The sequence below is a fragment of the Alexandromys fortis genome, unplaced genomic scaffold (genome assembly GCF_014885135.2).
Source record: "Alexandromys fortis isolate MF-2015 unplaced genomic scaffold, M_Fortis_MF-2015_v1.1 scaffold_172, whole genome shotgun sequence".
In the NCBI taxonomy this organism is placed as follows: domain Eukaryota; kingdom Metazoa; phylum Chordata; class Mammalia; order Rodentia; family Cricetidae; genus Alexandromys; species Alexandromys fortis.
Genome location: NW_026068061.1, coordinates 799,320 through 814,793, shown reverse-complemented (window position 1 = coordinate 814,793; position 15,474 = coordinate 799,320). Strand labels below are relative to the sequence as shown.

Genomic DNA, 15,474 nt, shown 5'->3' with positions numbered 1-15,474 from the left:
GGGTGTATATAATAATCTAGACTTAAGGAGAACCCCAACCTGGGACACTGTTGCCCAGTAGCTGCTATAACCTGGGAATTAACCTACCATAGACATTGAATCATTTTGTATGGTGTAGAGACCAAACCAGACTCGTTCATCAAACCAGCAGCCTGGAATGAGGATTTGTGTCTGATTTTCTGTGAGTATCGCTGGAATCTAACCATGAGGTCAAAGGGCCTTAATATACTTAATATACTTAATATACTTGTTTCTTTTGTGCTGCCAGCACTACATAATAATGGATGCCTTTATTCTACGAAGAAAAATAAGGAATGTTTAGATTTTTAGGCAGCTATAGAAAGGTTAGTTTCGTTATGTCAAGTTATGTCAAATAAATTGTCGTAACTGATTTAGACATCCCAGAAGTCTCATGCTGTCTCTTCTTCCTTGATTTCAATGGCTGTGTCACAAAGACAATAGAAATTTGCAAACAGATTATGATACAGAATTCCAGACTATAAATGCTACCTGCTCGTACTAGTCGGATGGTCCTGTTCATTAATGCTTTTTATACTCATGATGCTATTGTTATTCTTTCGTGTGGCATTGAACATAGGAAATCATCCTGGAGATTTACAATAGGTCCCTGGCTAGATAACAGACTTGCAAAGACATGAGGGACAGGTGCTTTCATCTGAAACAGCCTTACACAAATTCTGAAACTAATTTGGAAGTGATAAAAATTAATTTGCGCACTTTAATTGGAAGCAGCCTCCTGCATGAAAGAACGCAGAGCAGGGCAGGCAATTTGTGCTAGGAGCTGATTGAATTTTTTGTCAGGTAGGTGTCTTGGACTTGGCCGCTTATCCTCTAGAGCCCTTCTTTGCAATATATTACAGCCCATCTCTGACTGGTGAGCTTTAACCAGATCAATGCTATTCCTGTGGAATCCCCAGGGCACGAGTTTCATTGATCTTGGGACTTGACAGCTCTCATTACGTGCTGTAGCTTCCAACAAGATAGTCACAAGAGGAGCGAGTTAACATCATTGTGTCTTCAGTAAACCCCGAAAATGCATTAGGACCTTAGCTCAAGACCAATCTGCTTTAAAGAATGTAATTTAAATGTTTATTTTGAGTGATACATACATATGAAAGTTTTAAAACCATGCAATATAAAACCTTGAAAAGGGATTTAGTGCTCATCTTTCAAATCAAATCCACCAATATCCACTGAGTAATATGTGTGAGAAAGTTACATGCTGCTCTGATCCACTTTCTAAACCCAGGTCTCTTTGCGCATGTGTAAACACTGAGCAGACTGTGAAAGGAGAGGACTGAAATGATGGATCCAGCTGTGCACACACCTTCTCTGCACACATACCTCTGCACACACACCTCTGCATGCACACCTTCTTTGGCCACCCATTGCGGTGAAGTCAGCCGTAGACACTGACCTTGCTATCAGCTGCAGCCTTCAGCAAAACACCAACCAAACTGAGTTCAGCTCTTTGTCTGCCATTAGCCTTTTATCCAGAGACAATCCTAGAACTAGTCCCTCAGCCACCACTGACCCACAGTGTGATAAGAGCTTGGGCATGGACGACACTGGCACAGAGGCAATCTTTAATTAAATTAATACACACATATATATATATTATATATATAATGGCCTTGTACAGAATTGAGGTACAAATTCTTTTCATTCATGCATACACTTACAAAAATATGATGTGATTTTAATTTAAAGTTTCAAAATCAAACATCAAATATTTTAGTGTATATATATATATATATATATATATATATATATATGAAACTAGTTGAGTCATTTCTCAGTCCAAGGATCTTACCTGTGGTGTAGTAAATGTTAGCATATTCTTTTATTAGGTTTCAGAGGAAGAGGAAGCATGGGCAGCTGGGGATACTTCTCAGTCACAGGACATTCTGAGGCCTCATGGGCCATGCCCATAATGGATCATCCTAGCCTAGCACAGGGAGGGATGAAACTATTCTGCATAGTGTCCCATATCATCTCTGGAGACATTTTTGGGTTGGTGACAGGAGTGAGACTGCTTTCCTCTTGTCCTCTGTTTGTCTTCTCCCTTTGTAGCCCTGAGACTTCCAGAAAGATGTTTAGCCTGTGTTGGATATAACATGAATATCAAGAATGACTAATATGTTCTCTGACTAGACAACTTTGGCTCACAGACTCGGGTATCTGAGCATCTTGTGGCTATTGTGTAGAAAATGAGGGACCAGGAAGTCCTAGACCCCTGTGAGGGTGTGGTTAAAGATATCCCATCATGGGCCACTGGTGTGATCCAAACTATCAGCCACTGTTCTTAGCTATTTGAGAAAGTTTCTGGTAAATATTTGAAATCACTGTGTCAATGAAATTACTATAACATTTGATGTTTGATTTTGGAATTTTAAATTAAAATCCCATCATGTTGTTAGTGTACGCATGAATGAAAATAGTTTGTGCCTCGATTCTGTACAAGGCCATAAGTAAAATCTGACCTGTGTGTGTCACTGAGAGGCTCATCCTCTGATACTCACAGACCAGCCCTGAGGACGCTGGGTCCCACAGCCTCAGCACTCATTCCTAGCTGGTTTAGAAGGGTGGAAGTCCCCTTATTTCCATAAGAACCATGAGCAGTCTTTGTGATGACCGTCTCTTAAAGCTACAGACCATCTTAATGAGACCACTCCTGCCACGTCTGTGTGCAGCATTGGCAGCCTTTTTAGGTTTCCATATGTTCCAAGGATACTGAAATGACTTTTAATAAAGGTGAGATGAACTCTGTGTATTTCAAGCCTTTTCTGTTTAGAATTCCCAGTGCTTGCCTGTGAGGACCAGATGCATTTGTTCCTTATCATCCACAGCACTGGAGTGAGGCAAGATGAGGTTTCCTCATCCTTGAGGAAATGAGCGGGGAAGGGGTGAAGTGCCGTGGTCCTTGGAGAGGAGGTCTCACCTGCACCTCCCTCTGTGCCAGGCCCTTTAACCCTGAGCTCCATCCATCAGCTGTGATGTGACAGTGACAGGATATTACCAAGATCTCCAGTGACTGTTGGGGTGTGTGACATCTGTCCCTGGTGATGAAATGTAGGAAAGGCACTTGTCCTTGCTGCAGAACGTTTTCTTTACTTTACTGCTGAGCCTAGAGCAGTTTGAAAAGAGCAGTGCTTCCAGGACCCAAGCAGCACCACATAGAGAGGTTCCACCCTCCATGATCTGAGGAGTTCATAATGGAAAGAGCTAGACAGGTCTTCAAGGAGCTTTCTTCCTTGTGGAAAATATGTCACAGAAGGAATTTAAACTGCTCTTGTGCATTTTCCTTAATTCTTTATCCTTCGTTCATAGCATATTAGGGAAATAACAATTTGTTGGAGCTTTAGTTTCAGGATTTCTCTCCAAAATAATCAAAACAATCACAGAGACTGAAAATATGTCTGGGAGAGAAGCCTAAGTGTGTGAGTGTGAAGCTCAGGTGTGAAGGAGTCTGCACGTGGATTCCCCAGCACACACTTGGGGGCCAGGAGTGACCTTGAGCACTTATTCCCCATCACTGGTAGTCACTGGCCAGCCATTCTAGCCAAAACAGCAAGGTCCAGGTTCACTGAAGCACCCTGTCTCAAAAATGAGGTTAAGAAGCAATAAAAGACACTGGATCTCAACCTCTGGCCCACAGGTGTACACCCACACATCTTATTAATGCCCGATTCTCACTTTAAACAGAAACTCAAGATATCTTAGAAGCACAGTTTTTCAGTTTTGTGAATATGTTTCAGATAAACTCAAGACCGACAGATATTGTACCGTTATTCAAAGCCCATTACAACAGTTTGCATAGATTTAGAGCTGATGGCAAACTGCTGTGGGCTGCAGTGCTCATTCTCTCAGTCCGCGTTTGGAAATGTATCAAAAGGAGAGTTCACGTTGACGCATCTGAGAGAACTCACCCAACATGGAAAATCTCTAGAGAAGCAGAAAATAGGAATCCCTCCCAGAGTCACATTAGTGCAGAAGGGACAGCTAGGCAGCAGGTGCACATGCCAGCCCTTGAGCCTTCAAATCTCCACACCTGTGCCTGTACAGTGAGAGCCAGGTCTCAGGCCAGGACGTGGTTCTTGGAAAGAGGAGTGCTAAGACCTGAGGCCCAAACCTAGGGCCCTTCTCTAAAATACAAGAGTACCCATCCAGAAAGAATTCACAGAAAAAAAAAAAAAAAGCAGACAAAGAACTCAAAAAACTTTTCAAGCTGAGCAGTCTACTCCACAAAAATAAACAGCAAACAGAAGAGAAAACTTTAAAAATATGTGATGCTCTATAAGGTGTAAAAAGGGCATACTAACAGTTCTACATTTCTTATGCAGGGTTCAGGACAAAGGAATTCATTTTATTTTTTAAATCTTAAACATATAAATACTTAATGTGTAATAAATATTTTAAAAATTCCCTAATTCCAGAAACAAAGGCAAGTTTGGCTGCTATGCTGGAAGACCAACTTGGTTCTTTTTAAAGAGAACAAAATTGTCATCAACATCACAAAGAAAGGAAGAGGAGGGTGATTCTCACATCTTGCAAATGTGTTCTTGGACTCCTCAACCCTAGCGAGAGAGAAACAGTCTTGCTCACAATTAATCTTAGAGCAACTTTGCACAGGAAAAAAGTTCACAATGTAGTTATGACCAGAGGGATTACATCTGTGTAACTATTTGAGAGAAGTTTTAGTCTCATCAGAATGAATAAAATTTAGCACAAAAAAATCGTACAATTTTCTGTCCTCAAGAAAGTATCTGCTGATCTCTTAGAACATAAATTTTCTAGAATTGTGAAAAAGTTGGATGCTGTTATGATACCCAGGCTACAGTGTGGATCTTCAAGGTGCAGTAGCAATTGGCTATGAAACTGGTGACTTAAAATGAAGTAATTGGTTCAGATACACACACAAAGGTGGCTTTCTGTATGCATACTCTTTCCTAAAAGAAAAGTGACATGAACCAATGACATTGACCATATGAGTTTAGTATAACTGCTTTAGCAACCAAAGAAAGATGAGACATGGGTGAATAACAAGTGTGTTGTTCCTGGAAACCGGGTGTTATAAGCTCTCATTAATATTGCTACCAAATGCTACATATCCTCACTTTCTGTAACTCTGGCCTCAGCCCCTTGCTGACAGAAGGCAGCTAGGCAGGTGGAGAGTGCATGCAGAGGCGAGGGCACCCGTGGAAGACGACTCAGCCTGACTTCCTAGCTAGTTTTGTTCCTAAGAAGGGGAAAATTCAGACACTTGTCTTTCCTTTGCAACTTTGCCCATACCCCCTCCTGCTTCCACTCACCTCTGCCTGTTTGGGTGGAGGTGTAGGGGCTGTTTCTAAGTGAGTGTGAGAGCATGAGGTGCCGACACGGAAGCTCCTGTCCAATCCAGCTCTCGTCACAGTAGGCACTCTGGAAGTGGCTCAGTGGCCACCGGAGCCTTGTGGGACAGACTGAAACAGGGCAGTTCCTTAAACCTCCTCCACTTGTGACCCCTTTGCACCCATGACATTTTTATACAACCGTAGTTATACAGGCAGAGAAAGAGGTATACAAATCAAACATTTACCCATAACAAATCATAGATGTTTCTATTAAAACGGTTCTTTGGTATACTTTTAATTTCACCATTTATTAAAGGAGGAAGCCAAGTGTCATTGGGCTGGTGGTTCATTTTAACATGAAGAACTAACTCTTGGTTGAGCCCTGGACACTGGAGGATGTAGAACATTGTGTCCATTTTTCAGAATCCACGGGCATTCTGACTTTATAGTTCTCAATGCTGAGAATACCACTTTATGTAAATCTGTATTACAAGATGGCAGCAGCTTGTGTAGTTCCTTGCAAAAATGGTCAGAAATTCTGTCTTAACCCCAAGTCAGAGTTTGCTTAATGAATTCTAATAAAAGTCACATTAATCACTTTAAAAGTCACACAGTCTGGTGCAACCCAATCTAAATGTGTATTAAGTTGGTACATGCTGAAGATGACAGTAGGAATAGGTAACGGAGCCATCATGTGTCTATAATAGCAGGAAAACATGTGTGCTGAAAGAACTCCAGTCCCTAACCTGTGCTCATCTGGAATCTGAGCCAGTTGCTGCGTCATGGGATTTTGAGTTAATTTTTTGGTCACTGTACATCAGGAACCACTTACTGTTGCCCAGTGCTCTATGTCTCCCATGTTCATATTTAAGCTGGAACTCGAGACAGTGAGATGACCTCGCAGGACATTGCCATGACTACATAATCCCACTCGTAACTGCTGAGTGAGAGAATAGCCACTGACACGTCTGAGCATGCACATGGATCAATGTCCTAGCTGTCCCAGCCGCCCTGTTGCAGGACAGTACTTATGCCATGTCACACACGAGGGACAGACAGAAAGGTAAAGTGAGTGGCTCTGGCCATACTGCTAGGAAATGTCCTTCTTATCGTTGGTGACTGTTTTATAAGCGACTCATCGTGTCTGTTCTGGTCTCCAGTGATGTCCTGCTGCTGTTTCTTTGTAGGTGACTATCCTGCGCCCAGAGCTGTCCTCACAGGCCATGACCATGAAGTTGTCTGTGTCTCCGTCTGTGCAGAACTCGGACTCGTTATCAGTGGTGCTAAAGGTAGGAAACCATTTCCTTCATGTTCCACCTCTAGACAGTGAGCATTTTCTAGCTAACTGTGACTCTTGTTGATTTCTTCCAGAGACTCAACACAGACAGATGTAGCTTCTGGGTTCTCTGCAGTTGCTTAGTTTTATCAAAGATTAGTAACGTTTACCAGCATTGACATAAAATATGGTTAAAAGTTTACAGTGTGGTCACCAACATTCTAACCCAGACACTGATAAATTAAATTTGCAGTGAATCTATGTGATGCAGCCATGAAAAGGCACATTCAAAAGGCAAAGGAGGCATATCACTAATGCACTGGGAGCTTGGATCGAGTTACTCACTAGACTGGCCTTAGTACCTCCACATCCTTACAGATTCTTTCTATGCAAAACTGACTGTGCAAGGAGAGAGGGAAAGGAGACACAGTCTGCTCCTTTGCCTTTGTGGGAGAGTTGTCATCTAAAGAGCAAATTTACGTGGTTCTTGGCTTTTCTGACAGGGATTACACACCTCTGTGGGAACTCTCCAGGCAGAAAGACCATAAGGGCGAGAGTGGGAGAGGCTAGCAAAGCTGAGCAGAGGCCTAGAGCCCAAGAGGTGGAAGGGCTTAGCGTTGTTATTTTCAGTGAGAATTCCTTGAAGTTTTTTTTTTTGAGGGGGGAGTGCTATTTTATATTCATTTTTATCAATGTCTAAGACTCTAGATGGTCAGATATTGTTGTCAAAGATTGTTCAGCAGCATGAACAGTCTAAGAACAAGAGACCATTTGCTTTGCATTTCAGAACAAGTGAGTCTAGCTCTGCGGGTATAAGCAAAACGCTGTTTTCCTACAAGTGGTGTTGGCAAAGGGATTTCCCACAAGTCTCTATAGCTTTCTCCTTTTTAGTCAGGGGGAGAGATTAACAGGGGAGACAGTTTGATATTGACACCTTTTTGTGTGTGTAAAAATATGGCTGTTCAAATCAATTGACCAATAAAAAAGTAACCACAGTTTTTGCAGGCTTTAGTTTTTGAGGGCAAAGAGGCAGGCATATAGTATGAAGTTACAGCATTTGTTTCCATGGTTAGGTCAGTGGAAACTTAATATATTTTCTTAATATATTTTCCAAGGCCATAAAATTTCCCTGAAATTAGATAAGCCTTTCTCTATACCCTTTACACTTTTGCCCCACTGTTAATATTTCTGTAGTCTGAATTAATTATTTAACTTCTTAATTATACATTTACACCTTACATATAAACTACCAATGCAAAGTTCGCCTGGCACTGACATGTCTGTACTGTGAAGCTGAAATCTGATGCAGCTGGAAAGTGTAGCAACAGCTCTGATCACTTTCTTAATGAGAACCTTTTAGAAACCGCAGAGCAAACTCCTTGCGCACACTCTTTGCTCATTTGACTTGGGAACTAAAGCCTGTGGGGATGACTGTTGTTGGAGGTGGGAGAAGAGATTAGAGCTTCAGAGAATTGTGGGTGCTGCATCACGTGTGTATTTGTGTGTGTGAGTATAGGTGGGTGACATGGGTGTGCATAAGTGTTATAACCACAGCACACTTCTGTTATCTTCATCTACTTTAACAAACCCCAGTGTCTAGGTGTTGTTTGCGGTTTGTGGCCCTGGTATTTTCTGTAATTGGCCTGGCACCTGTGTTTCTCACTGCAGAAGGCCCTTGCCTTGTCCATACCATCACTGGAGACCTTCTGAGGGCCCTAGAAGGGCCAGAAAACTGCTTGTTCCCACGCTTAATTTCTGTATCCAGTGAAGGCCACTGCATCATATACTATGAGCGAGGACGGTTTAGCAACTTCAGCATCAATGGAAAACTTTTGGCTCAAATGGAGATCAATGATTCCACTCGGGTGAGTACATCAGTGTTGAGCAGCAAGAAGCCACGGGAATCAAACTTGCTTGACATAAAATTGGCTTGGCGTAGACCTTCCCCAACATCCACTTAAACACATGCTGGGCTTGAAAGCAAGCAAACTCATGGTTATGGTTTGAACAAACCCAAGATTCCTCGATCCTGAATAAGCAGCTCAGTAAGTGAGACTCTAGAGACCACAGCTGTTTGCCTAGAGGCCATCATTCCAAGCTGCTTTACAAACGGTGATCTCAGCTCCATGTTCCCATGGTGTCCTAGTTAGGGTTTCTATTGCTGTGATAAAACACCATGCTCAAAAGCAACTTGGAAGAGAAAGGGTTTATTTCAGCTTGATCACACTCCACCATGAAGGAAAGTCAGGAACTTAAGGCAGAAACCTCTAAGTAGGAACTGAATCAGAGACGAAGGAGGAACACTGCTTACTGGCTTGTTCCTCATGGCTTGCTTATATGAGTTAGGACTACCTGCCCAGGGGTGGCGGGGCCCTCCCACCTCAGTGACTAATTAAGAAAATACCCTACAGGCTTACCTACAGCCCAGTCTTATGGAGGCATTATTTTCAATTAAGATTCCTCCTTCCCAGATCTAGGGTTCTGCCAACCCTAGATCTACCTACCTAGGTAGACAGAAAATGACCAGGACACACGGCTCTATAAAACAAAGAGGCCTATCCTGAGAACCCTGACTATAGCTTCAAGTTTCCTATTGCCCACATTTACAAATGAAGTACAATGCCTGGTGTGTCAGTACTAAAAACTATTGTAAAATGTATTTCTGCTCTTTATACTAAGTCTCCATTAGCAATGTTAAGAGTTTCACAAAATGCAATGTTCTCACAGATTGAGAACATCTCACAATGTTCTCTCTAATCTACTTAGATTAGATCGGTAGCATTCTCATTGGGACTTCATAATTTTATAACTAAATTAGTAAATTTTTATTTTAATTATGCTATATTTGGGGAGCAGGGAGTGTGCACACTTGAAAACAGAGACCAGAAGAGGGCATCAGATCCCCTGGATCTTGAATTACAGGTGATTGTGAGCCATGGCTGTTGGGAACCAAACTTGTGTCCTCTAGAAGAACAGGAAGCATTCTTAAACACTAAGTCATCTCTTTAGCCCCTTAAAAATTTTATTCTTTTCAGTTGACTTTAATAAGATCCTATGTCTTTGTGAAAATAACAACAAAAAACCTTGATAGATTCCATATTGAAAGTTTTGTGGATTGGATCTAGGTAACTTAGACATCTGGCTAAGTAAAATGTTAAGGAGATTGACAGTACTTTCCAAGTAGTTGTTTGGTGGTCTTTTGGTTTCTTGGTACTATTCATTGGTTTGTGATTAGTGGATGATTGGTGATTGGATGGCTAGTGGCTGGTGGGTGATTGGTGATTGGATGGCTAGTGGCTGGTGGGTGATTGGTGATTGGATGGTTATAACTGGTATGTGGTTGATTGGTGGTTGGTTGACTGGTAATTAGTTGGCTGATTGGTGGTTGATGGATGATTGATGATTGGTTAGTGGTTGGTGGGTGATTGGTCGTTGGTTGGTTGATTAGTAGTTGGATGTGGATTGGTGAGTTGTTGCCTGGTTGTTTAGTGGTTGGTTGGTTCTTTCACAGTTGGTTACCTGGTGCTTGTTTGGTTGATGAGTGGGTGGTGATTGGCTGGTAGTTGGTTGGGTATTGGTGGTTGTTTGGATGGTTGATTAAGCTTGCATATACTAGGGAAGTTGTCTGACTGTTCAGCTAATTGCTGCTCAGTCATGGCCATTCACCAGAAACAAAGAGATCATTGATCTCTGCCTTTTTTTTTTTTTTCTGAAGGCTATTCTCCTGAGCAGCGATGGACAGAACTTGGTGACTGGAGGGGACAATGGTGTGGTGGAGGTCTGGCAGGCCTGTGACTTCAAGCAGCTGTACATTTACCCCGGATGTGATGCTGGCATTAGAGCAATGGACTTATCCCATGACCAAAGGTGAGCCATGTCAAGGGCAGTGTGATCACTGGAACAGGTCGGAAGCATGGCGTTCTCCTCATCCCATCCAAGTTAAGGATTGAGCAGCACAGAAAGGGCAAACTGGAGATGGGTAAGAACCCAAGGAAGCCCCAACTTTTCTACTAAAGGAAAAGTTTCTTGGAAAATATTAACTTTGAAATATTTTAAGTATTAACACATATAATAACTAAATGAAGCATTTTTACCGTATAGTAGAATGGTACAGAAAACATCAAGAAAAGCAGAGTGAAGATCCAATTAGTAAACTGTTTGCCGTGTAGGTATGAGTACTCAAGTTTAAATCTCAGAACTACATAAAGAAGCCAGACATGGTGTGTACACTGCAACCTTAGCCCTGGAGAGATGGGACATGATGATCCATGGGGCTTGTGAGCCAGCCTAGCCTAGTCCATGGGCTCCAGGACAGAGAGAGGAACAGAGAATGTCTGAGGCATGAAGCCAAAGTAGTTTTCTGACCTACACACACACACATACACAAGAAAAAGACAGTGTGACTTGATGGAGTCTGAGGAATAAAATTTTTTAAGGGAAGCTTATTGTTACCATTGGAGTAGACTAGTAAATAGGTGTGACTTACTTCCTAATTCTTTGTGTATCCACGAGTGTTTTTTAGTGTGTTTTAAACATCTTCTCAAGTAGATTAAATATTTGTCCTTCAATTGATTCACATGCTTTTTGCATATATCTGTTACCAGTATTTAGAAGTGTCCTGCCAAGTGCTAAGGTACATGATAAGGTGACCCATTCCATGATTGTAATCTAAGTGAATGGCAGGGGAGCAGGACCAGACCCTGGGAGGAAATGATTGGCGATGTGGGAGGCTGAGGAGGAGCCATTTGCCAGGCTGGGTCAGAGTGGGCATCAGCGAACACGTGTAGAGCAACAGTAGTGCAGGAAAGGTTCCATTTTAGTCTCATTCTTAATTTTGATTATATGTACGGTGCAACGCAGTGCTACGTTGCAACAGTTCATACACAGAAAGTATAACTGGTAGACACCTATTGGGGAAGTATGTTCAGGACACACTTGTCTGAAGATGGTCTGGACTAACAGCTAAGCACGCTGCTCCATCACGGCAGAATGTCAGGAGACTTGTATGTAGTCAGTTGTAGTGAGCCATCCCAGAGAAAGGAGCCTTTGTTTGGTTAAGAGGCTCAAGTAAGAGAGGACAGAGATTATCTCACCTGTACATTGACTACAATGACTCAGGATGGATGCACTAAGTCTGGAGGTTTTATGATACCGCCTGCTGTGTACAGTGGCTAAGCTATCTGGGAGACAAAATGAAATTGGTACCTGAGGATTCAGGAAAACTCTCTCAGTTAAGACGTGGGGACTTTTGAGATAAGGCCTGTGTCCAGTAGAAAGTGGCAAGCGTGTATTATTTTCCTGTCTCTCTTCACTGCCATCTCTGCTCTTACAGGACTCTGATCACTGGCATGGCTTCCGGCAGCATTGTAGCTTTTAATATAGATTTTAATCGGTGGCATTATGAGCATCAGAACAGGTACTGAAGAGAAGCTGCAGAGGCCACGTTCAAGTGAGAGCGCAAGTGCTCTGTGGAAAGGCGGTTCCTCTGGTGGGGACACTCGTCCACATCGGCTCTGTACATCCATCCCACCTAGCCGTCGCCGAACATCATAGTCAGGAGCCATTTCATCCTGTTTTTCCAGGACTGAACACCAGCTGCTGTCAAGCAAGCTCATATCATGTAAATTATCTGAATTAGGAGACGTTTTGGTAATTATTTCATATATTGTCGTTTATTGAGAAAGGTTGTAGGAAGCCTCACAAGAGACTTTTGACAATTCTGAGGAACCTTGTGTCCAGTTGTTACAAGGTTTAAGCTTTGAACCTAACCTGCATCCCATTTCCAGCCTCTTTTCAAGCTGAGAAAAACAAAACCCACGTTTGATACTTTGTACATCATATGCATCTTATTTAAAGGGATACTTTTGTAAAAGTGAAACCTTGTATAAAGAAAGAGCGGCCTTTGTTAATTTACTGTGGAGTTAGAACCGCATGCTCCCTACTCCCCGCGTTTTGATGGAACTGGTGCATTCAAGCTAGGGAATGGAAAGGACGCAGCTTGTTCAAAAGGGTTGAATTTGGGCTCAATCAGTAATTTTGACATTTTCACCAAAATATGATTTGCACTTTTTAATCTAAATCCATCCCTTCTAAGTTAAGTTTGCTCATATAGCGTTTGGATACTAAGCCATTATTTGCCATTGTTGGTACTTTATACAAAGAAAATTCAGCCCTACCCTTTAGGACCTGAAGATGCAACAGAAAGGGAGCCTGGGGATGAGGGCCTGGTTTCTACTGTGGAAATGGGAGTCATGATCATTAGTCCCAATGCATCAACTTCCCAGCACCTGGACATCTCTCCCCTGGTGTCAGCCCACTGGCCCTGTCTCCATGTTGGGAGAGGATGAGGATGCTAACATTTCCCTCCTTGGTTCTCAAATAGCTTAGTTTAATAATTAATGAGTCAGACTTTATTACAACAATAACTGAACTTGTCCCTTTCGTTTCTTGTGAGATTCTCACCTAAAACCACAAGCCTAGCCTAAGGCACTTCATCTTTTACAGTATAAAATGATGGCTCTCAAATGATTTTTCCATCCATCGTCCCGATCCAGCTATCACCCAGGGGTCTATACATTTTCTTCATGTTTCTTCTTTGTATATTTGGTGACTGTATTGTCATAGGTGTACATATCGTGTTGGTAGGGCTATGAGGCATGTTACAGGAATGTAATTTTCTCAGAATTTCACTCACTTGCAGCCATTGATTTCAAAAGATAAAGCAGGATAATGGGTTCTTTGTATTGGCACTTTGCACCAGACACATATCATTATTTATTGCTGTGATTACTTATTTGTCATCCACCTTGTACTAGAACGTTTTAGCACTGAATTATTCCTTCTTCATTGTTGTTTGTATTTATGAAATTCTGGAATTATGGGAAATCAGTGTGCTGACTACGTTATCATCACCAGGCTGTGAGCAATATCTTGAGTTTGTAGCTTAGAATTGGGAAGGCACTGAACATCTGGAAGACAAGGTCATTTCATCTTGAGATCATGGTGAAATATTTTGGGTATATAAATTCCTTAAGCTATTGTAACCATGTTTTATTGCAAAGATGTAAAATATGCCAGATGTGTGTGAGTTGGAAATCAAAAAAAGAAAAATAAAATATGCAAAGAATTCATATTGCTTCACATGTCACTGGATAGCTCAGTGACACACGTTCCTTACACTGGCCCTTGAATTTGAAAAATCAGCGTTGCCTCATGTGAGGGCCACACATGCAGAACCATGAATAGAGCCCTAATAAAGCAAGCAGTCTTGTCCATTGCCAGGAATGTGGGCAGTGGGGTCCATAGGGACAGGAACCAAGTCATAAAGGAAATATCTTCTTAAATGAGCATGATCAGATAATGACATTTTTATCTTAAAAACACCACACCTTGTTGAGTTCTTCATCAAGCCAGATAACTCAGGCAGGGACTGAGGTCTGGAGGAGCTGAGCAGCCAATGGCCAAAGCAAGGTGGGTGACAGGCAGGTAAGGCTGCCATCGGCATTCCTTTAATGGAAAGGATAGGGGTAATGGAACCCCAAGAAAGACTGGCCCTCTCTCCATCCTTCTCCAAGACCAGAAACTCGTCAGCTATCACAGGCTCCGGAACGCCTTTAGCCCAGCCCATGTGGTAACTGTCAGTTATTCCAGTAAGTCAATCACTGCCTAAAACACCTGGAAACCGCACTCTCCTTCCCAGCACCCGAAACTGCTAATTGATGCTGGTCTCTAATCCGACTTCTCCGTGCTGTCCTCGGCTCCGCCTCCTTCAGAACCCTCTCTAAAGTATTGGGAAGAGGATTGTTGAGCTTAAGAAAAGCATCCAGGTGCCTTAAAAAGCATGACATAGGGTCTCAGTCCCCACATGATCAGATAGGTCTTGCCCTTGTTTAATTAATGTCCAGGCCCTGAGTTCTTCAGAGGGACACAGTTGGCTCAGACACACGTATCCAAGTGTGTGTGCACTCACTCTCTCTTTTTCCCTCCCCCATCTCTGTTTGTGCCTGCGTACACAAGCTTGGCCACACCCTTGGCCATTCTGTCCATTTGCAGAGCTGAGGATGCAGCACGGTTGTTCGAGCGCCCTGTATTCATGCACAAGAGCCTGGGTTCAATCCCAGCATGGAGTAAATCAGGTGCAGTTAATTCCCAGGTCATCTGTAATGCTAGTTCTCAGGAGGTCTTGGCAGGAGGATCAGAAGTTCAAGGTCATCTTCAGCTACACAGCAAGTTCAAGGGCAAGCTGTGCTGCCTGAGGAACAGTCTCAAACCAAAAACAAGCATCGCATTTGCAACCTCTGAGAAGCCCAGCACCCTTGTCCCCAGGGTCCCTCCTCCCCAGAATGCCCATCCCACACCTCATTAAATTGATTTCAACTCTGGTCATGCATAGTCTCGTTTGACAGGCAGAGGTACCCCAAACCCATTCCCATGCAACATTATAATAAAAACAACTTAATTACACAAACTTTAACAAACATATTCAGCTCTTCTTTGAGGTCAGTGAAGTCAGAGTGCCATTTTAGGTAGTCTGACAACTATTTGTACGAAAGAAACAGCAAACACAGATGCCCCGTGTTATAGAAACTGAGTTCTGTAAATCTAATAACAGCATCTAGAATTGTCTCACCCACTTGTTTAGGTACCACCCTGCTAAGAAAGGCCTCAAAAGAATCGTATGCCCTGATTAGGAAGAGAGGTAGGATAATACTGAGTAAGTGAATTTATAATCAGCACCCTAAATGTCACTCAGTGAAAGGCCATTTCTACTGTCTTCTGTGCTAATTTGCAAACTAATTACCCCAACCTCAAAAAGCCATCTTTAGGATATCATATACCCTTAGC

General features: G+C 42.4%; 1 protein-coding gene across 4 annotated transcripts in view; it reads left to right on the top strand.

Annotated features, from left to right (window-relative positions):
- Positions 1–13,760, top strand: part of Nbea (neurobeachin) — a 467,863-nt gene extending 454,103 nt beyond the window's left edge. For all 4 annotated transcript variants that reach the window (XM_050120186.1, XM_050120187.1, XM_050120185.1 and 1 more), the window contains 4 exons: positions 6,542–6,643; positions 8,299–8,495; positions 10,346–10,497; positions 11,963–13,760. In XM_050120186.1, the coding sequence (XP_049976143.1) occupies positions 6,542–6,643; positions 8,299–8,495; positions 10,346–10,497; positions 11,963–12,053 (542 nt within the window). In that variant the 3' untranslated portion in view covers positions 12,054–13,760. The remainder of the gene's footprint in view (positions 1–6,541; positions 6,644–8,298; positions 8,496–10,345; positions 10,498–11,962) is intronic.
- Positions 13,761–15,474: the final 1,714 nt, after the last annotated feature.